The sequence below is a fragment of the Phasianus colchicus genome, chromosome 1 (genome assembly GCF_987193195.1).
Source record: "Phasianus colchicus chromosome 1, bPhaCol1.hap1.1, whole genome shotgun sequence".
Lineage (NCBI taxonomy): Eukaryota > Metazoa > Chordata > Aves > Galliformes > Phasianidae > Phasianus > Phasianus colchicus.
The window spans coordinates 81,400,219-81,423,139 of NC_143436.1; the positions used below are offsets into that span (position 1 = coordinate 81,400,219).

The following is a 22,921-nucleotide window of genomic DNA, read 5'->3' on the forward strand; positions in this document are numbered from 1 at the left end:
GCGCGGCGCGTGCGCGGCGGGGGCGGGGCGCGCGCGCGCCAACGGCGTGAGGTGAGGGGTCGTGAGGGCGGGCGGCGGTTGAAGAAGAAGAAGAAGGAGGAGGAGAAGGAGGCGGCGGCCGCCCATGTGGAGCGGTCCCGGGAGCGGGAGGCTGAGCCGCTCGCGCTGCCCGGCCCGAGGAGCCGGTGGAGGAGGAGGGAGAAGGCCCGAATCGAGTCGCCGGGCCCTGCGCGCTGCTAGCGGGGACGCTGGGAACGGGCAGGCCGCGCCATGAAGGGGTGAGAGCGGGGCCCGGCCGGGCGGTGGGTGCGGGGCCAGTCTAGGCCGCCTCGCTTAGAGGCTTCTTTATCCCGTGGGATTGGCGCTCCGTGTTCTCGAGGAGATCGGGGAGGCCCTAGGCTGCGGGCTGCTCCTTAGTGCTGGTCCGGCGGTGGAAAGAGCCCTCGTGGTTCTGCTAGCCTGCCTGACTCCGGCTGGCTGTTTTATTTTACCGTAGCTGACGGCCGTCCGCCTGATCGTAGCGTGGGTTGAAGTCTTGAAGCAATAGTTTGTATGGATGGGTGGAAGGAGCGGTGCTGGGAGGCTGTCTTTACACCTCGGTGGCTCCGGAAGACCTGCCGGTGATCAGATGTGGCTGGTGGGGCACCCTGCCTGCTGCCACCGCTAGGGAGCGAGATGTGAGCACCGGGCTGGGGGCGCTCGGGTTGGCTTCGGGGCTAGGTGACCCGCGTGACCTTGTGCAGGTTGCTGTGAGGCGGTTGTCTCAGCCTCTTAGATTACCCAGTGCTCCTTGGTTCAGGGCCATTTGCATTCCAGGGGCCTTCCTCCCCCTGCCTCACTTTCTTCTTGGATGTAAAGGAGGTTTTCTGCAGCTGTTTCTCAAAGCAGCAATAAACCAGTCCTCTTGAAACTTGTAATACTCAGCCTTGCGTAACGCTATTCCAGTTTTGCAGCTTAAGGCTGGGGTGAATGGAAGCTGAAGCACTTAAGCTTTTGCTAAGAAATGGTAAGGGGTTTAGCTTATTAGCAATTGGGGTGAGGTCACGCAGGAAGGCTGCCTGATAACAGGTACTTAGCCATTTCCTACAGCTCATAAGCCACTTCCTGCATTGTGAGGGACTGACAAGTATCTGTAGGAAAGAGGTTCACTGCTGATTGCAATTAAAAATGAACCAGTTCATAGCTAATGCTAGGTAGGTGTGTTAGGGTCTTGAACAATCTTCTGGAATGCTGTAGGTGAAATGGGCCATTTAGCGAGGACAGAGTGATAAGTGGCTTGGTCTTTGCTCAGTCCTAATTTGTGGACTACTTCCTTCCACCCTCTGCTGGCCCAACTGGGTGACTGAGCTGAGGGATTTGGCTGTGCTGCATGGAGCCCTGCTGGTGGGAGCCTGAGGGTGCTGAGGCAGATTGCAGCCTGAGCTGCCTGCTCTGCTGCTATGCTCTGTCAGGGGCTGGGTCCCAGCTTTGCTTGTGCTGCACAGGAGTTCTTCCAGGGAGCTTTTCTAACTTTTTTTAATTAAAAAAACAGAACAAAAATAATATAACAACCCTTAACTTCTTTTGCTTTCAGAGCACCAGACATTGCTTATATTTCTTTGCTTTGCTTAAAGGTAGCTTTATCACCAATGTGACTTGCGAATGGATGCCTTCAGGTTTTCTGATGGCATATTTCTGCTTTTCTGGTATTTCTTCATCTCTTTGAAGAGTATCACGTGCCTGTCTTGTCAAAATACTGTTAGCATCACACGGCAAGTTCTTGTGCTGGATAAAATCTTCATATTGAATCCAGGTGTTCTCTTAAAATTCACAGAGGCAAATGGAATGATAGAATTAAACCAAAAATCCAGTTCAAATGCAATGAGAGATGGAAAGGGCTAGATGAACACATCAGAAGGAAAACATTAAATTACACTGGGTTACTCTGGAACAAAAGCAAATTGTTTGTCAAGCTGCAAAGATCAGAGTGCTGTTAGAAGGCATGTCCCAAAATAGATCTAAAGCTTCAAGTCTGGCATATAGAAAGTAATGTGTTGTTTGAAGGGATTGGATCTGTCTTCAGTATTTAATTCAGAATTGTGGACCAGTTCTTTTGAACAAACTGACTCCATCTGAGTGTCTTTTTTTTTCTGGGAGCGCGTATGTTGCATGGTAACACGCACATCATGAAGCATAGGAAGAATTTTGGGAGCACTTCAGATGATGAAGTCTGGGTTCTCAACACATTGCTTGCAGCCCTCTTTGTTAGCTCTCTGAATTCAAAGTAACACGTAATTTGTTAATAGCACTTAGATTAGTGTTTCTGTCATCACAGTTAGGTTAGGTGACCTCTTTTACAGAGTATCTCTTAGTTCAGGGAAAGTGATTTTTTTTTGTTTTGAATTTGATGGCTTAAATACCAACTTCTGACTTTGTAATTGCTATTGTCTCCCTTCTGCTTTTGTGCTGCTTGGCATTATGTTCAATCTTCCTTCATCTTCTGAATGATTTTAGTGATTTAGAACCCATTATGTTCCCCCCCCCTTTTTTTTTTCCCCCTTAAGTGTGATTTGTAAAACTAAGGTAATTCCTTGTTCTCTTAGTGAACTTCATGAATCTCTAAAGGGCCACTTCTTTTTTTCATTTATTGCATTCATAATTGTTATTGCTAGTTCTGGAATTTGAAAATCTACTTTAGACTATATTTGCTTGAGGGAAAAATAGCATTGGGAAGCACTCAAGTAGTGTTGTCTGTAGTAAACTGACTCTTTGTAGAGCAGATGTAAATAATTCCCCCTGTCCTTTATTGCTTTCACAGCGCTGATTCACTTGTTGCTCAGCAGCTTTGAATTTTGGCTACAGATTTTCTGATTCCTTTTAAGGAAGGAAAACAGGAAATCTTGTACTGACTCTTGAACACTTGCTGATAACTGTGGCATTTTGAGGCTTTGCAGTGCAGGTGTTTTCCTGATCTCTTTTAGTTCAGAAGAAGCCTGTGAGAGGCAGCCCAGTTTTTCCCCGTTGCCCTTATCTCAAAGTCATGTTACCCAGGGAATGTGATGTGTGTGCTCTATCACATGCTCTACCCACTGAGCAAGTGAGAGCATTACACTGCATCACTGTGTATGAGCTGTGCTATGAGCAAGGCCCTGCACGTGTGATCAGAGACTGCCTCCAAGCTTCTGTGTTACAGTTCAGTACACCTTACAGTCTCCTGGGGTTCCACTTGCTGCCACAAAGCCTCCAGACCAGCCCCATGCAGAAGGCAGCTGCTGCAATGGAACATCATGGTGCTGGCTAGTGCTGCTTTCGCTGGCTCTGTGGAACTGGCATCACAGCTGGAGAGTACTGAATGTAACAGCAAAGTACCAAATTTGGCATATTTAAATGCAATGAATAGTTATAGGTAAGTTCTCAGACTTCTGACTGCTTCACAGAATTGTGAAGTGAACCTTTCACGGCCCTGAAGTTGTATGTGCTTCTCACAAGAACGGGGAATATTTCTCTCTCCACTCCTTCCCAAGTTAGAGTTACAGAGTTTAGGCAGGTTTAATTGAGTAACCAGCTTAAGACACACCATGAGATAGGAAAGACTGGCAGGAAAGGAAAACAGCAAGGACTGTAATTGTTTTATGAAAGCATCCCACAGCCTAATCTTTGCTCTTGTGTGGTGTTTGACTATTCACATACTTTTTATGGGCTTGCAAGTTTGAAACATGCTAACTTAGGCAATTCTTCTGTGAAAAATGTAGTATCTTTAGTTAATCACCACATGCCATGGTGATTGCTGCTGTCTCCTGAAGATGAGAAATTATGCATCTTCCTTTTCCACTAAAATGGCAAATAATGAGTGATGATTGAGCCAGATAAATACTTTTATACAAATGGGAATGATTCAGAACTTGAAAGGCCTGCCCATTTGGCAAATAGTAGACTTGTTCAAACCAATAATCTGAGAAGGCACTAGACCCTTTTTTCTTAGAAGAGGAGAGGATGAGAGAAGTCAGATCTCTTTACTTCTTTGAGAACTGATAAAAGAGAAGTGCATCGGTCCCTTGCATCCCTTCTTCTCTAGGTAGGGCAGGCAATTTCAGGATTACTTTCTGCTCCCTCTTAAAAGAGGGTAAGGGATGAAGTGACCCATGTGTTCTTCCCAGGAGCCTTAGAAGAGCAGAAGTTTTTAGGAAGGAGACTTGAGGTTGGGATGATAAGAGAGAAGTCTGCAAAGAAGACTTCGCTCATTGTTTGGAGGCTCTTACACTTGAAGACCTGAAAGTGGAGAAGTGGAGCATTGAAATGGGGTAACTGTGTCTTTGTATCAAAGAAAATGTTATTGAATTAATTCATTAAAGAAGGGAAATGAAATGAGGCTTTATAGAAAATAGAACCCACTTTCATAATGCTGTCACTAGGGCACTAAAACTAAGGTATTTCAGTTTTACTGGGGGTGGAGTTACTGTGTTAGGGAACAGAATAAGAGCAGCAGATGAGAATGCTGTGCAGCACAGTTAGGTCTTGATGTATGAAATGCTTCCTGAGCTCACGTGCCCTTCCTCTTATTATTATTATTATTATTGTTATTTCACAGACTGTTCATTTCTGGTTCTTAGCAGGCTTGAATCTTGATTCCTGAAGAATCTTCCCATTTCCACCATCTTAACATCATATTATTTTCTCGAGTGTATGGGGGAGGCCTGGGGCAGCAATTTATGGTTTAGGGCAATCTTTTCTAGTCGGTGCTTGAAGTTTCTGCCAGTAAAGATTGAGTTACATTGAAATTTGCAGTTAAAGAATCCTTGTTTGTTTTTAATAAGTAGCCCTTTAGCACAAACTTCTCAGTTGAGCACAACTCATTCTTGAGAACTAGAAAGGAGAGGGGGAGATAAAGCCACCTTCTATGCTCTATTAGTTAGGAGCTTGCAGTGATTGTTGCCTAGAAGGTACTGAAGGTAAGCACATAAAACTGATAGCACATTCTTGTAATATATAATACATAATTCAAACATCTTATAAATGAACCTGGGATTAAAATGTTAAGTATGGGTGTTTGCTGTGTTTTCATTACTAATCAAATGAACACAAGCATTTGTGAGGAAAGGTGTTTCCATGACCTACATAAATAGTCTGTATAAAGCAGGTAAATGCCTGTCTCTTGAAAGTCAGTTCTGTACAGAGAGGTTAACTAATTATAAATACAAGAAATATCTTTCAGCTATTCAGATTTGTGTAAATAAGGCACTTGGTGAACCCAGGATCGCTTCTGATTTGAATTTGAAAGTAAACCTCTGCTGTCACCTGAAGATCATTAAGTATTTTATGAATGTTAATTAGTGAAGATTCATGATTTCCTAGGAGGCAAATAAGGATTATAGTTTTAGATCCAGGAACACTGAGGTTATGGAAGGGGGCTGTAATTTGTAAGCATTCCAGGAGTATTGGTTGTGGAGCCACAAAAAATTTGGAGTTATTTCAAACTGGTGAAGTATTCTTGCTTTGACTGGAATTGTGGTTCAAAATCTGAATGTGCTCGTGAGCTCACCTGGCTAATAAGGAAAAGTGGTTAGACCAGCAGTGGGGAGTTGGGATTTCTGGCAGCTCTTTATCTGCTATATGATCGCAGGCAAGTTGTTTCCTCTTTCACTGTACCTGGAACAGGCAGATGTAATACAATAGGCCTTTACTTCATGAAGTGCTTTGAAGAAGCAGCGTTGTGAGCTACTAAGTGATGTTGTGTATGGCTGCCTTTCTCTTCTAGACCAGCAATAACTTATTTCTGTTAGTTCAAATTTCTCAGCTGCGTGTGGTGATTTCTGTTCTTTGTATCCAGCTACAAAATGACATCTCTTGATTTTCTCCGGAAAGTTTCTTTTTTGATACTTTTTGAAATGATCTCACTGTCTTTCTCTTGCACTTGCATAACCAGGCATCTGCGACTCTTCATGATAGTACTGCTGCTGTAGCTTTAGGGTTGTTGTTGTTTGGGTGGTCAGTTGGTGTTCTGTATCTTCTGTCTGATCTTCTAGATTGAAGAAGAGCAAATGTCTAAATATGACTAAGATACCTTGACTGTAATGCACCATGTACTTCCTGTTGTAAAGGAGAGGGGGCTGATATTGTCTGAACTGTTCTGTGGAATTAGATCAGGTGCCAGAGAAACCTCTTTGCATCTAGATCCTTTTGAACTGCACATCTTAGGTGAAGTCTTCTGTTAATTCTGTTTCTGAAACTACTTGGATTTTTTTGTGCACTTCACTGTGCTGTTCTACAATCCAGCACACAGCTGGGGATAACTTGCAGCAGGATGTCAGGTGTTGTGTGAGTACGTGCTCTCAGCAGTAAGTCACAGTAAAGGAGGCTGAGGTTCAGAATCATATTAGACTTGCACTTATCCTTGCAGATTTATAGGCAGCAGATCTTCTAAATAATCAGAAACATACTGGTCTGCCCACGAGAACTAGACTAGCTTGTGTGCCTAGCAGGACAGCTCATCTATTTAAAAAAAATAATAACATATATTTAAAAAAAAAAGCAACTAGAGAGGCTCTTTTGGCTTTGGAGCCGAATCTAAGTAAAGCCACACCCTTCAGGTCTATAGCTTTCCTAGCTCTGGTTTGGTTTTATTTTATGGGAGTGGATTATCCTGTCTAGACTCCTTCTTTGACTTGGAAGCCAAAATAGAAGCAATAAAGCAAGTTGGCTGCATAATGGGGTGACAAACCTTCTCTGAAGTCCTTTCATTTGTTCAGGCAGTCTTCTTCCCCCTGCTTCTTCTCCTGCCTCTTCCACTGTCCCTCAGTACATTTTGCAAGTTGCAGATACAGTTCAGCTAAATTTAGAGCAGCAGATGCTTTAAATAAGCCTAGGCCCAGCTATCGGTTACAAAGAGATCTGTTTCAGTCAGGCACATCCCTCTGGGGAGGGACTCATGCTGCTTAAAGTTGAATGAGGCTGAGATTCTTACAGCATTAAGAAATTTGGAATTTCCCCTTTTTCTCACTGTCTGCTTTAAACTAGTGTACAATGCTGGCTGTTCCTGTGACTGAATTATTTTTACTCCTGAACTATAACTCTGGAAATTAACTTCTTATGAGCTTCTTTATAGCAGCTCTGCTTTAGTATGCATCAAAAAGCAAAGTACAGCCTTAACAGCGTAAGCAAATGCTGATCTCTCACATAACTCCTGTTACTTCCACCAGTCTGAATTGAAGCCATTATAGGAAAAGTAACTCAACTGTGTTCAAATTGCAGCTGTGTTAGTAGGTGCAGGTGAAGGAATGCAGTTGCAACATAATTAATTGGATTGCATTTGTTCCTACAGAAGGTGTGCACTTTTTGTTTTTTCTGCAAGTGCTTAAAGGACTTTAGGCTAATGCATGCAAGAGCCAGAGTCTTAATGTTGATGTTCTGGGCATGCATCCAGCTTCAGTAAGTTCTCCATGGCACCTCTGTAAATTCCCATTTCCATCAGGATTTCATGAATCACGCTTCACTCAGCTCTGACGTAGCTGGGCAACATTGCTGTGCGCCCTATGGATCAGAAACTGGTTCACCTCTGAGTGTGGATTTTCTCAGTAACTGAGTCATATTATGTTGCTGAAATGCAAATGTAGTCCTAGGTTATGTCAGGAAAATGCTTCCAGTAGAGATGGGGAAAAGCTGTTGCTGTTGTACAGGGTTTGCGTTTAGAGTGCTGTAAGCAGTTTTGGTCAACTGTGTTTGGGGAGAATTAATCTGAAGGAGTGTGAAGAAGAGCTAGTGTGACAGCAGCAGGAATTAAGAGGCAGCATTAAAGAAGGAGGCTGGGATCTTGGCTTTAGATGGAATGAAAGCTGAATGGCATGGTAGCTCTCTGAAGATACAGGCTGTGGGCAAGGAGTATTGACTCGCATCAACTACTGAAGTGGCTAGAACTTGAATGAATTTGAGTGGAAATCAGAAGAAAGCATAACTATGAGAACAGTGATGGCTTGGGAACAACCTTGCAGTGATGTTGTCTGAGTAGCTCCAGTTGACTGGTACTCCACCTAGGTAAGGGTAGAGCATTGCATGTAATAAGAGGCCTGATATGATGAGCTGGGAATCCCTAGTTCCTCCATATGAGAATGAATTACTTACGTTGGGTGCCTTGGGATGTTCCATCTCTGCACCGGAAGCTTTGATGCCTACAGTGAATACAATTGACTGCTACCTCCTGTGTGAGATGCTATTTGGGATGCTGGTAATAACTATATCTTCCTAAGAACATGATTGGAATAATGGAATAAAATAATCTGTTAAGGGATGACATCTGAGTGCTTCAGGTGTTCTTATATGCTTTGTGATTTAATTTTTTTCTTTGCAGCAGTAAAGAATAGGTATTTCTGTTACAGCTGCTACTGAGCTGGAATACACAGCTGGCCCAACTGAGCCTCAGCTGATACAGTAAATTTATATTACTGTTTCGGCTGAGAGGTAACTAGAAATCCTGTCTACTTGTAACTAGCTTTTTAAAAAATAAAAAAATAAAAAAAATTGCTTTTACTCCAGTGGAAAGGAAGGAGTGACTATCTGGTGTTCTTTCTTCCAGGCTCCTTCTCTTTTTGAGGCTGGGTGGTTTTAAATCCCTAGGTTCAAAGTGCACACTGTTGTATATATGAGGTTGAGATGAAATGAATACTGAATGATCCCTGTGCTTCTCTTGTACAGTTCTTCCAGAAGCAATTTAATGTGGGATAGGCTGGCACTTCTACTCTAGAAGCAGTTCTACTTCTGGTGGTTTTCTTTCCCCCTCTGTTGGCAGAAGATTTTACATGGTAAACCCAACCAAGGGACTGATGTGGGTTAAAGCTAAACTTTCCTTTTTTTCTCTTTTTTTTTTTTTTGGCAAAGTTTTAATTGAGGTTGGTTTACTGCCTTTGTGCCAGCAGGAGGGTGGAAATGAGTGGCTCAGGCATAACAAGAGTGCTTCTTCCAGCAGTAATGCTGGCTTTCCCTTGTTTCTACTTGAGGCTTCAGTGGCACTTTTGCTGTGCTGTCCTCAGGCAAAGTGAACTCCCATGGTATATATCTATCTTCCTGTGGGTTCATTTAGTTTGCCTCAGATGGTTTTGAGTGCAATAGATGTGGTGCTGATTTAATCAGCTAGTGCTGTACGTTAAAGTAATTTATGGTTTGAATACGTAGTATTTAAACAGACATATCAGGAAACAAAATCAATATACTGTTGTTGTTCTTAGATTTCTTTCATACTGTCCTCCAGGATATCTTGCTGGCCCTGCTGTAATTCTCACCCTAGGAAGAAACAGCTAGTGGCAGAGCGCAAGAGGTGGACAGAAGGAGATGTTGGAGACAGCAATTAATGTTGCAAGTGGTGGTGAGAGAGCTGGGGAGCCCAAGGGCTCTGGGAAATTAGTCATCAACACCCTTCAGCTGTGCACTTCTGGAGCAGTTTCTCTGGTCTTGTGGCCTGAGAGGTGGTGTCTTGCTCTGCTTTTCTGTTTTTCTTGTCTGGAATCTTCCTGATCAAGGCCAGTCTTCTGGCCATGTCTCCTCAGCCATGACATCTGTATTTATTGAAAATTTTCAATCCACTGTCTTCTAATGCCTTACTTTTCACTTCATCAAAGACTAAAATATTAGAAAGCATGTAGTACCTGATTATAGTCTGGGGATTTTTACTGAAGTGTAAAGGAGGAGCTGCTCTAACAAGTCTGCCATAAGCTCATCATAAAGGTTCAGGCTAGCGTTACTGATCTATTGAGGCTTGAACCTACTGATTAAAAATAAAAAGGTATCACCAAAGGTTACTATAAAATATTTTGGACAAGAGGTCTAAGCTTTTGGGGGACTAAATGTGAGGTTTTTCTCCTTCCTCATTGACATTCTGCTTTGATCTCAATGGGCAGATGAGACCTGCTCCCTTTGGTTTCCACTCAATGCAGAAGTCTTCTCTTCTAGTACTGCTGAGATGCTTTACTCAAGCAGGATGCTCTTAGATTTATCTGGGAGGGAACTCCCTGCACTGTGGTCTTATTCCTGCCCCTTGTGAGACAAAGTAGCAGTGCTGCTGGCTGGGATAGGGGAGCAACTTGTTGCCATTTGTGTGCCTGAAGAAGGCCAGCTGTGCTAGCTTGAACAGCTGCATTAAGCTGGTTGTAGAACAAGCATTACAGTTACCTCACTGTCTAATAACTATCATTTAATAGCATGCTTGTTTACAGTGCAGTATTCTGCCCAGAGAGGTTGTGGAGTCTCCTTCTCTGGAGGTATTCAAGACCCACCTGGACACCTACTTGTGCGACCTGGTGTAGGGAAACCTGCTTTGGCAGGGGGGTTGGACTCAATGATCTCTGGAGGTCTCTTCCAACCCCTACGATTCTGTGATTCCTGTGGTGTGTACAGATCCTCTCTTGCTAGATCAGTACTTCATGTTAGAATATAATTCTCAGAGCTTATGGTATGTGAAGAAAGGAATTTTGAGAGCAGGGTTATCTACAGGTGGAAAAGATTGTGAAATTAAGGGCTGGAGTCAGTAGGAGTCATGAAAAAAGGACTGTTTCAGCAGAGCATATTGATTTATAGCTAGAAACTTCAACAATGTCTAACTGATGCTACTTTTAGTATGCCTGCGTAGGTTAAAATAGATAAGTGTAAGAATATGGAGAGTGGTCTCTTCTGTCATTCTTGAGATCACTGTTGGAGAATGTACTGTCTAGCTGTGGTAAGAGATCTGAAGATTGCCATCCAGTTGGGCGGAACATGGGGCAAGCCATAGTTGAGAAGGAAGAAGATTCAGCTTTTCAGTGTGGCATGGAGAAGACAAAAAGCTGCTTGGATCAACGTGCAAGCACTATTACTGGCATGAGATGTCAATACCAGGGGGCTTTTTAATCCATTTGGCAAATACGTGGTGAAAGATTAGGCTCTGGTGTCAGCACAGTTCACAATCTAAATACCATCCATTAATTCTTTGTAGCTAAGATATTTAACTGGAACATGTTAATCTGATGGAGAATTACACAATTATCAATGATTTGTTAGCTAAGGCCAGTTGTCTCTCTAAAAGATAGGCCCACCTTACAAATTGCTTAGCTTCTGCATGCTCAGTAGGTGGCTATGACTGTGTCATATCAGAGAGCAGTCAGCCATGATCCTTGATGTGTGAAGCTGCAATAGCTTTGCAGAACTGAAGGCTGTAAAAGAAAAGAAGAAAAAGTGGGTGTGAGGGCAAGTTATACTTTATGAAGTAGCATTACTCCATTCCTGTAGTGATTTCTGACCATTATGCCAGTTGTAGTGTTTTCTAGCCATTGTACTACATGTCTATTACCATCATTGATAATGGCACTAAAACTGATATGATATGGAGTACTAATTGTTTAAGGTTTGGGGTTCGTTGCTGTTTGTTTTCCATCCAAAGGATATTAGAGATGGAAAGCAACCATCACACATTATTAGAAGTAATTTTGAAGTCTGGCGTACAAAAATCTCATAAAATTGTCTTTTTGAAAACATGCTGTAAGAAAAAAAAAAAGGCTCTGAATGGTGCCTGTAACAATGATTAGGTATTAAACAACCTGATTGCCCTGTATGTGTTCAGTAGAACAGGACCGCAGATAAATCTACAACTGTATACATTTCTAACATAGCATGTATTGGTTTTGTTCCTGCCTATGTCTTCTGATGACCAGATGACCAAGAAAGATTTTGATGGGCTTGTTCTTTATTTTTCATTCTTGTAGTCCTTTAGATAGTGCTTTTGACAGAAAACTAGTTTTGGAAAAGGGCCAAGCTTGGGCTATTTCTTCTAAGCCTAGTTTGGTGCAGTACTAGTGTTTAAAGGTTATTGTTCTGCTTTCAGTTAACAGGAAGAATGACTTTAGTGATGATCATAATCAATGCGCATATCACCTCGGCAGTTGCATATTAATAGGCTTAATATGAGTTTTCTGCTGCACACAGTATTACTGTGTTACAGATAGATGTATGGTGGCATTTCACTCATCTCTAAGCATAAACTTTATTCATTGCTTAATTCTGCCACCTATCAATACAAAGTCTTCATTTGCTTGGTCTCTCCTAGCCTTCTGTCCTTCATGTTTAAGTTTTTTTTTAAGCTTCTACAGAGGTTACTATTCTCTTGAATGTTCTTCTGTCAATCACTCCATAAAGCAGCACATCTAATAAGTCAGTGTAAAGTGCGGCCTCAAACTTTGACTGTATAGCACTGATTTATATTATTTCTGTAGTTAAAGCAGCCACTGATGAAAGTTAATTTTGTGGGTTGAACACTGCAGTTCAAATACATATTGAGCCGATCATTAGGTGGAGCAGTTCTCTAAATATAAAACAACTGATCTTTGGTGTCCATAGAAATTTTAGAGTGTGTCAATGTTAAGCATATTTTGATTTGTTCCAGTAGCCGGATCGAGCTGGGAGATGTGACACCCCACAACATTAAACAGCTGAAGAGGCTAAACCAAGTCATCTTTCCTGTCAGCTACAACGACAAGTTCTACAAGGACGTACTGGAGGTTGGCGAACTAGCCAAATTAGGTACAGATGTTCTTGCCAGCAACTGTGGGCTGTGGTGTGCCATCCTTAATGCTTTTCAGTAGTAGATTCAGCTATTTTGTTGCTTAAACGTAATGACAAATAACGGCTGGAATCTTAAAAAGCTGTTGTCCCAGCCTCAAAGGATTTGTTATAAATAGCTTGCATTTTACTGTAAAGAGGTACACTTTCTGTTACAGCAGAAAACTTCATAGATGTGTGCTGCCAACTTACCTCCTGAAGTCATTTGCTTATTACGGTTAAGAATAAGTAATAAACACTGTGTTAGAGTACCCCTGATTCTAATATAATTTGCCTTGATGTTAGTCATAATGTATGACTTCATCTGAGTCAGGGAGTTAATAGCTGGGAAGGGGTGTACCGGGCTTAAACAAAAGAGTTGCATGTATAGTTTAAGATTTGTGTCTGATAACGCTTTGTTTCTCTCCCTGACAGCCTACTTCAATGATATTGCAGTGGGAGCAGTGTGCTGTAGGGTGGATCACTCCCAAAACCAAAAAAGGCTGTATATCATGACACTTGGATGCCTGGCACCCTACCGACGGCTAGGAATAGGTGAGGAGGCTCTTCTTTTGTATCTTGAGTCATCAAACAAACAAGATTGTCTGAGCAGCCTTTTAAATTGCCTCGTAGAGTTTTTGCTGCTTTAGCCAAGGCATCTCAAGATGTACTTCTAGAGTAGTAATTGCTTTTGGAAAAGAATGACTTACAACATGTTCTTGCTTTCCTGTCTTTTGGTTGTTTGGTTTTTTTTGTTTGTTTGTTCTATAACTTTATTTTTTTATTTATTGTTTGGGATTTCAAATTCTTTTAATCATGCTGTTCTGTGATGTAAACACTCAGCTTCTATAGATATGAAATTGAAGCAGAGAGATATTCTAGAATAGTTTGTTTAAAATGGGATAGTTCACTTGGAAGGGAGCTTCTGCATGCTCTCTTCAAGGCTAACCAGAAGTTAAAGCATGTTGATGAGGGCATTGTCCGAATGTCTCTTAACACTGACAGGCAATAGGTGATGAGCCACCTCTCTAGGAAGCCTGTTCCAGTGTTTTAACACCCTCAAGGTAAAGAAATGTTTCCTAATATACAGCCTAAACACACCATTCCCCACTACCCTGTGCAGTCTTGTGCATATCTTATCCTGCCATCAGTTCCCAGGAGCATGGCCTGGCACCTTATTCTGTTTCCCTTCCTCAGGGAGCTGCCCAGAGCAGAGAGGTTGCCTCTTCTTTCTGTCAAGGTTTTACTTTCAAGGACCTTAATATCCTTTTTATATTGTGGAGCCCTGAAATGCATCTGTCCTTTATTGTGTTACTTCTTCATTCTTCTAAATTATATCTTTTGTTTCTAATTACTGCTGCTCAGAGATAGTACCTCTTTACTGTCCGTACAGCAATGAGTTGTTTTCTCTGTTGCAGATCTGTGGGCCAAGTTAATCAAAAGCTCATGATATTTGCTATTTGCTTTGGAAGGATAACTTAAAATATTTTTAATAGACTTTTGTCATTTAAAAAAAAATGATCAGTACTCTCACTAGTCTATACCTTGCTTTGACCATATTTTAACTAATTATAGATCTAGAATCTAGTATTTAGATAAAGTGATTTATAAATATGCTTCTGAGCAATTCTTTTTCTCCAAAGAAACGATGAAATTGAGCAGAGTTTTGTGTACAAGAGGATGGTGGAGTACTCATAGCATGTATTATTGCCTGCTCTAGTAGCTTTTCCCCAAATGTAGCAGTAGGGGAAAAATCATAGGCTATTGGAGATCCTTCCATGGGAGATTTCACAAACGAAACTGTCTTAAGCATCTTTTCTTAATAATTATAAGGGTATCTTGTTCACAGTGAAAATTTTTACAGCACGTATTTCCTATGACTGATTTTTTTTGTAATATTTGCTGGCTGAACTTCAGTGCTCACAGATGACGTCTTTTGTATTAAATTTTATTTTCTGATTTTAGAACTTCATGGCAATGTCATAAGCACGAGGTTCTGTCATCTTATTCTACATATGGTTAACTGTTCAAGAAAGCAGTTGGTGATCTAAGTACAGACTTGATTGTGCATTTCTGATTTTAAGTCTTTCTTTAACTTTCGGCAGGAACTAAAATGCTGAATCATGTCTTAAACATCTGTGAGAAAGATGGCACTTTTGACAACATCTATCTGTAAGTAAGAGTTGCACCCATACTTCTACGGAGAATGAGAGATGTACATGGGATCAAACAGAGGGAAATCCAAAAGTGTCTTATGTCTTTGCAGGGTTATGAGACAACTTTCTTCCTAAATATTTAGCGAAAACAGCAGAAGGGAGGATGTGTTGTATTCTGGGTTTGTTGTGTGATGCAGAGAAAACCAAAAGCTTGCCTGCTTTACTAGGGCTTGCTTAATTTTGAAATTGTTTTAGTTAAAGTGATCATCTATAGCAGTGTTGCACTGCATGATTTGAAGAAAAAATTTGAATTTTTTTTTCCTATCCAGTATTGTCCTTTAATAGAAAATACTGCATACAGTTTTAAGGTACTTGCTGTCTGTTGTCTCTTACAACACTAACATGTAGGTTAAAACATCAGCCCAGAGGTGCTTAAGAGGCACTCTGTATTTGCATTCAATAGCAAGGCCTGACTGCTTACTCCAGTTTTTGCAGTGTGCCAGGTCACCTGTTTGTGCAGCAGCACAGTAAATTAGGTCAGTTATCTGACACAGCTGGGGAAAACTTCTCTTAGTGTGTTGCTTCTGGGGTTGGCTGGTTTGTGTCTGTTTCCAAAATATCAGCCACATCCATGTAAGCACTTGGCGTGATACCAACATGTGAACAAGCACTGGGGTAGAGGACAGGGCTACTTGCAAGGGCTGTCTTAATAGTTCCTTATAGAACAGTTTTGGCCAAAATCACTTCAGAGCCTGCTCCTTCCTTGGCCACAACTTCCTGCTATACTGGAACAATCACAGGGTGCTATGAGGATAGTCCTACAGTGTCTGTGGCTTGGATGCATTTAAGATGCGTTTCCATGGCAGCCTGAACTCTTGCCATGACTTTTAAAAATGTGCAGTCCTGGCAGTGCAGATGAGTATTTTGGACACTGATATCACTGGAAAATGAATAACTTTCTCCTCAAGCTGAGACCTACTCTTCCAAGAAGGTGTAAATTCTTCCAAATCCACTACTGTTGTATCTTTGTGCCTGCTCTGTCAGAGTAGCAGGTATTTTAAAGAGGAATTTGGTCAAAGCTGCTTTTGGCTTGTATTCCTGCTCTCCTCTCTCAGAGGAAATAGTAATTAATTCTTTCAGATGCCTTCTAACAGGCACAAACTTCCTTCTTTGTTTTTGGGTTGGTTTTTTTTTTTTTTTTTTTTGCATATAGCAATGTGCACAGTGATGGAACTGTTTGCTGATTTCAGTACAATAACACAAAACCTTTGTAATCCTTCTTGTAGCTTACCACAGTAGGATTCTGGGATGACAGCAAATAGGTCTCACAGTCAGACACAACAGAACTTTTGTAATTGACCATTGGTTTTGTTGCTCTGTTGTTTGTGCACCTACAAACTGAATGTGCAGCTTTGGCCCCTACTTTGATATCATTGTCTAAACTTGTTGTTATTTTGAAGCTTTCTTTTAAATATTTGGTGTTTATTGGGCTTAAACTATTGTTTTTTTGTTTTGCTCTGCTTTAGCTTCTGGAGTTACTTTGTGTCTGTGGTTGTGCAGCCTGGTGTTCAACAAAGTGATTCGTGAGCTTGTACAGTGTCCACTGGATTTTGGGAGTGCTTAATGAATGTCTTTTGCTGAGCCAGGCTGGTTTTTTTGTAATGTCACTTTTGGAAGTAAATGCACTGGCTGCTTAGAATGAAGAACTAATGGCTGTTTTGGAGGCCTTCAAATTGTGGGAATACACTAGAGTAAGATCTGTAAAACTCAGGGGATTGAAAGGGAAGGGACTTTTTTAAGTCTGTAGGGCTGCTTTGTGCTGCCATAGCTTTCTGTGAGGAGAGGAGGGTGGTTAGCAAGGAGTAAAGAGTTAAAATCTTATTCAGTGTTATCATCAGTTTTGTGTTAGAGCTGTCTGAGTGATGAATTCTACACTTTGCTTTGGGTCATCTAAGAAGTGTTTCCAAAGGAAGTTTAAAAATAGTTGAAGTTTCACTTTAGAGCCTTTAACGCTATATAACTGTGTTATATATATTTCTATAACATATCCATCACTTCCAAATGGAGAAAATTTGAAATTACTAAGCTATCAATATTTAAGTCTCAGCTATTTGTATTCCTCAGAATAGCTTTCCTGAATGGAAGTATTTGCCATTTCTCATGGTATTTGCCACAGGTCATCCAGGAACCATGTTAGCTCAGGATAACCTGTGGGAAGACCAAAACTGCAAGTCTTGGAACTACAGTCATTCCTCTCTAGATAGATAATTCATTTCTTTCTTCCTTTATCTTTTTATTCTTTATACTTTGTTCACAGCACAAATGCACAACTTTATACTATACAGAGTTTTGATACCTGTTTCTCTATCTTCTTTTCTGTTCTAGGCATGTCCAGATCAGCAATGAGTCAGCAATTGACTTCTACAGGAAGTTTGGCTTTGAGATCATTGAGACGAAGAAAAACTACTACAAGAGGATAGAACCCGCAGATGCTCACGTGCTGCAGAAAAACCTCAAAGCCCCTTGTCTTGGCCAGAACGCAGATGTGCAAAAGACCGACAACTGAACAAAACCCCAATGAACACTTTCTTGCACTTGCTTGTCGCCAAATAAGGAAAGAGAGGCCTATTGATAATTTTTTTTAAATTACACATCTTCATTGTCATCCTCTTATTTTTAATTTTTTTTTATCTTGACCTCTCTTCAACAAAATGTAATGCTTCTTCCAAGGATTGTCAGATCATGTTTGGGTTATTTTTTAAGGTTTTTTTTTTGTTGTTGTTGTTCTGATTGAGGTGGGAAGAGGTGTGCAAATCTCTTTAGTTTGAGGTGTGGAGGACTTGAGCAGGTTATCCTGATGATAGGTTTTCTTCAGAGAATTCTTTCGGTAAGCAGAATGTAAATCTGAGGGGGAGAAAAGGAAAAGCAATATCTTGTCCTTTTGACTTCTGTATTATCTTATTTTTTATAACCTACAGGGTACTTTACTCCCCCAGCCTTTGAATGTTATTTCAGTACTTCCCACTCTTCTTCCCAGTTCCCCCCACCTCAAGAAAGTATGTAGTTCTTCCCAATATTTTTGAGTATGGCTTTTTCCTCCATCGTTTGCTGAGAAGGGCAGGCTACTTTACCGTACTTTTTCACTCTGCCTAGGCTGATATTTTTGAATGTTTTTTTTTTTTTTTTTAAATCTCACCCAAGCTGGTGCTACACTTCTTAACTGACTGAGAGAAGGGTTTAGAGTGGTCTTTGTTTTTCCTTATCTCCATTTATCAGATTCTCACCAGATGACTGACAGAGTAAGAGCTAGAGCTAACGTTGGCAGGAGTAAACCTATCAAAAAAAAAATCCTGAGGCAAGATCGTTGCTTTAAAAATGGGTAAAGTGCTGTAGGGCTCATTGAGAGTTTTATCTGTACTGTTGGAATGGGAAGAGTGATTGTGACCACTTTACCCATGTTGATCATGTAAGGCAAACACCTGTCTCCAGATAAACTTGCTACAGATGCTAAACCTGTGGTGACAAATCTGAGATGAGTCAAGGGTTGAAGAAACCAGGCAGCAAGGCTGAGAAGGCCAACAAGAATCTGACCCCAGTCACACTGCTTTGCAGGAGTCTCCTGGATTTTCTTGGGATTGGCTTGGCTTGCTGTGTTACGTGCTTCTTCAGAAGGAGGTGGTTTAAAAACAGTATGGTTTGCTCTTTTGAAGATTCTTTTCCTTTTACCCTTCAGCCATAATAATGCAGTTCTCCTCTCTTCAGATGGTGTTTGTGGGGCACTGGAGAAAGCAGTGTATACTAGACCAATTTATGGATTTGGAAAATAGGCTGAATGGCTTCTTCCTGGTGCTGTAACCTCAGAAAAGCTACAGCAAACTCTAAGCTCTGCTTTGCATCCTATATGCTTTCTTTGCATGAATCAGTGCTCCTTTCTATGCACTGTTGCCAGCAATTCTGTGTATGCCAATACAGATACCAGCTTAAGCTTGGACTTTTCTCCAAGCATCTGGGGAAGTGCACTGAGCTGAGACAACACCACCCTGCCCATCTCCCAAGTAGATATTGAACTGCATTCTTTTCCTGTTTGTTTTCTTTTAAAGTTTGAACCTGCATCTTGAATTCATCTGCTTTGAAAGCCTGCCAACCTATAGTGCGCATTGCAGCGTACATCTTGTTAGCAGGTGCTGTCCAGTCGTTTGAAGGTGAGTTGGGAACCAAGAATTTCAAGATGGGAGTTGTGAAGAGGCAAGGGATGGTACCCCTCATTGCACATTATGTGGTCCTTTATTACCTGGAGGGGTGACTATACAAGCTGCTCCAGAATTGCTACTACTTTCCCAGAGGTGTGTAGTGTTATTGGAATGCATCTTGACAGACCTATGCTGGAAAACAGCTATTCTGTTTGCTAGGTTTGCACTAATTGAGTCTTGGTGGTGGGCAGGTCTCTAACAACAAAAGCCCCTCTGCATGGCCTGAGCACCTGTGTTTGCAACACTTGGTAGCAGACTCTGGCTAGGAAGCAGCAGTTTCTTTGTCCAGAAGCAACCTAGTTTTGACAAAAGCTTATTTTTAGTACTGCTAGGATCTGCTTGCACTGCTTATGTTGGCAGTTCTAGTATCTGTCTTGAGGGGGGAATGTATTGAAGCACAATTAGTTTGTCATATGCCAACATAGTTTCCCTGGCCATCTGTAGACCAAACCAAGAGAAGTATGTGGTGGGAGAGAGATAGTATTGTACTTGAGGATGTTCATGCAGCACAGCTGTAACTTAGACCATAGCTGCCTCTGGTGCCAAGCGAAGTGCTCTTCATTCTTCTAGAACTAAGTGGTAAGTGTTTGGGTTGGGTAGATGGGTGTGGGGATATGAATTCTTAGGATTTGCTGTTGTCGTAGGCTTCCACAAATCAGTGTGTTTTGCAGACAGTTTTCCTTCAGGTTTAAAAGTACAAGTCTGATGTCTGAACTTACTTGGAGTAACCTTTGTTTCTGTCTCTCTTTGCTTTGGGCTGCCATCATTCTATGAATGTATCCCTGAAAACAATTCTTAGAGCTCCTGTTTCACAGCAAACCTGCCTCATTGTAACTTCTGATTAAATGTGTTGTAAGAGGTGGAAGCGAGAGTGACCACTCATGTAAGACTCCTTTTCCCAGGCTGTTAATCGTGGAAAACGGTTGTTAAATACAAGGTTGAATCTCAGTCTCTTAGAAAGCTGTGTTCCCTGTACATGGATGATGGAGAGTGCAGGTCAGTAGTTCTGAACAACAAACAGTTGTATCAGTATATTGGCCGAGTCGGCCATAGTAAGAGAATGCTGCATCTTAGTACTGTTATCTAGAGTCACTGAAACTCTGAAGTATGAGCTTACTGCAGAGAACTTCATATTTTGCTGCAGCAGGAACTCTTTTAGATTGAAAATAACTGTTTATGATCAAGTAAACTTTTTTTGAAGTTGAGTGGGAGTTTCAGTGGAGAAGAGAAAAAAACACACCAGCACTTCTGTTCTGGATGAGGATCTAGCGAGAAAAAGGTATATGCAACTAGCAGCTTTAGAGAGTTAACTGTGTATTTACATATTATTCCTGAATCTCTGCAATTGGTTTTGTTATACGTGGATTGAAGCATGATATCTACAAAGAGACTCCTACTAGAGGACACCATGGTACAGGGGAAAAAGATTCATCCAGGAGAGATATCCCTCTTTTTTGGGAGGGGGAGGGGAGAGAATTTATTTTGTGTATACAGAAACTGGCTGAGTTTACGTGATGCAGCTAACGGTTAAAGTTGCCAACTAAATATGACATACTGTTACAATTGAAACAAACTTCTGTGATATTTTGTTAATTCTTGATGGTGCCCTGTGATGTCTAGTAAAAATTTGATCTCCTAAACATCCATTGTTACATTCTCCCCCATGTTGTAATCCAGGGTCAGCTGCTATGCATAAAGTCTGTGTTTCTGTAAAGTGTTTGCTGACTTGGATGTTTCTTTTGAATCTGCAACTGCTTTCTGATTAATCTGGCTAAGACCACCCCTGGTCTCTTGAGTTTAAATTTAGTTAAAGGTATGCTGTTTGCAGTTTGCAATTGCATTCTCAACGTTACAAATTGAGTTGCAGGGGGAGCAAATTCTTTACCAATGAGTTGGTCCGTTATTATCTATATCATTGCCCTTGTTGTACATCAGAAGCATGTTTTTGTTTTTCTCAGACTCTTTAGAAATACTGTTCAGAATAAACGTGCACTATTTGAGTTATGTCACTTATGACTTGTCATGTGCATTTCTTGCAGTCCAGCTGTTTCCTTCTGAAATCAGATATAGAATACTCCATGAAGACTTCAAAAAAAAAAGTGAGCATTCCAAACAGGAGCGGAGAGTGGGTCTGCTGTATGATGAATGCCACGTGTGTCTGATGGCTGAGGAAAGTGGGGGTGGGTTGGCTGTTTTCCCTGAAGTCATGAGCCTTTCTTAGAAATCCTGTGCCTTGGGGGATGAAGGAAAGCAACTGTCTTGAACTATTTTGGCACAGTCTTGAAGAAGACCAGGCATGAGGAACTCGGTGCTTTATAGAATCATAGAATGGCCTGGGTTGAAAAGGACTACATCTAGTTTCAACCCACCTGCTATGTGCAGGGTCGCCAACCATTAGACCAGGCTGCCCAGAGCCACATCCAGCCTGGATATAATTATAGTTTAAGATTAATTATAAGATAATTTATATTTTAAATCTGATTTAAACAATCAGATTGTATAGATTAAATATTTAGTGTTGAAATGAGTGGGTAGCTATTTCCAGTGTTGACAACAATCTTAGGAAAGCTAGGGTTTGTACCTGCTTGTAGTACAGTGTCTGGTGAATGTTAATAATGACATTTCTTAAGAAATGTCGAGTTACTGTTCTGATCTTTTCCTACTTTTCTTTTAATTAATTTCTTTCTGCTCCTCTCTGACCTTGAAAGTGCTGTTTATGAAGTAATGAAGTTGAGATGATGTGGTTTCTATGAAGGGGAAAGAAATGTAACCCCAAATACACTACAGCATGTTTGCTTATTGAGAATGCTCTATTAGTAGCTTCAGTCTGTGCACTCTTCAGGATAACACGCAAAAAACTCAGTGGACTTGGCTGTGTTGAGCTGCTGTTGGTGAGCCTGACCTCTGCTGGAGAGCCTGGGAGGCACAGTTGGAGCTGCCATCTGTCCGTGCTGACCTCAACAGCACCTGCACAAACTTGGTAACTTTTGCTGCCCTTCACAAAGCTTTTTTATTATTATTATTGAGGAAAAACAAACAAACAACAACAATTATAATGCCAAGGTTCTCTAATTGAGTGGTAGAATGCTTCACATTGTTCAGTGCTGGAAGGTCCATCTGTCCTTCCTCATTCCTATGACCTCCACTGACCTACAGAAACATTTCATCTCCTTCTGCCCTCTTTTTGGGGCACTGCTGAAGAGGCTGTGCTGCTGAAGAGGCTGCCCTGCCCCAGCGCTGGCCTCTGCTATTGGCTGCCTGCAGCCGTGAGACCCTATCTTTTGTCATACCTACCCTGTGCTTCTGTCTTTTCATCGCATCTCTGTGCCTGCAAGGGTATTATCTTCTGAGCTTACAGCGGCTTAAATTATTTACTTATTTATTCTTCAGATTTGGTATTAAATGACAGAGTGTCTTAAAGAGGGAGAGGGGTGGGAGGAAAAAGCAGTAAAGGTTATTCGGTTACCTGTCAGCTGTAGGGGCTGAGTTGTCCCATAAATGCAGTTCTAAGGGGTGGCTGGAGGCTGCTGCTGCTGGTGAGCTCTTAGAATCATAGAATGGCCTGGGTTGAAAAGGACCTCAATGATCATCTAGTTTCAACCCCCCTGCTATGCCCAGGGTCACCAACCACCAGACCAGGCTGCCCAGAGCCACATCCAGCCTGGCCTTGAATGCCTCCAGGGTTGGGGCATCCACAACCTCCTTGGACAACCCGTTCCCGTGTGCCGCCGCCAGGGGCGGGGTCTCCCGCAAGCTGCTTTCCCTTTAAGACTTTTCGCCCGGCCCCGGCCTCCCTTCTCGCTCCCCTATTAGACGGTCGTAATGCCGCTCTACGACAGTTCCTGTTTCGGCCACCTTAACTTGTTGACGGTCTGCACGCCACTCTCAATCTCTTCGGCCGCTGATTGGGCTTCGCTCAAGGTGTTTGGGGCGGCGATTGGCCCTACGTCCTCTTCTCCCCGCCCACTCGTGTCGAGGGACGCC

At 41.8% G+C, this 22,921-nt stretch overlaps 1 protein-coding gene and 1 long non-coding RNA gene across 6 annotated transcripts; one reads left to right on the forward strand and one right to left on the reverse strand.

Annotated features, from left to right (window-relative positions):
• The first annotated feature begins 9 nt into the window (after positions 1-9).
• NAA50 (N-alpha-acetyltransferase 50, NatE catalytic subunit) lies at positions 10-20,950 on the forward strand. 2 transcript variants are annotated; one of them, XM_031613038.2, is made up of 5 exons: positions 10-278; positions 12,380-12,513; positions 12,967-13,086; positions 14,637-14,703; positions 17,073-20,950. In XM_031613038.2, exons 1-5 carry the CDS (start codon positions 271-273, stop codon positions 17,251-17,253), a joined length of 510 nt encoding a protein of 169 aa, XP_031468898.1. In that variant the 5' UTR covers positions 10-270; the 3' UTR covers positions 17,254-20,950. The 2 variants fall into 2 exon arrangements, with proteins under 2 accessions (XP_031468898.1, XP_031468897.1); XM_031613037.2 differs by having other exon boundaries at positions 12-278; positions 12,377-12,513.
• On the reverse strand, positions 10,798-22,877 carry LOC116242338 (uncharacterized). Of its 4 annotated transcripts, XR_016470963.1 has the most exons (4): positions 22,793-22,877; positions 22,404-22,499; positions 22,232-22,265; positions 21,934-22,087 (listed from the first exon to the last, which is right to left on the reverse strand). It is a non-coding gene; the product is annotated as an uncharacterized LOC116242338 (long non-coding RNA). The 4 variants fall into 4 exon arrangements; XR_016470962.1 differs by lacking the exons at positions 21,934-22,087; positions 22,232-22,265 and adding an exon at positions 10,798-11,150; XR_004169719.2 differs by lacking the exons at positions 21,934-22,087; positions 22,232-22,265 and adding an exon at positions 17,505-17,591.
• Positions 22,878-22,921: the final 44 nt, after the last annotated feature.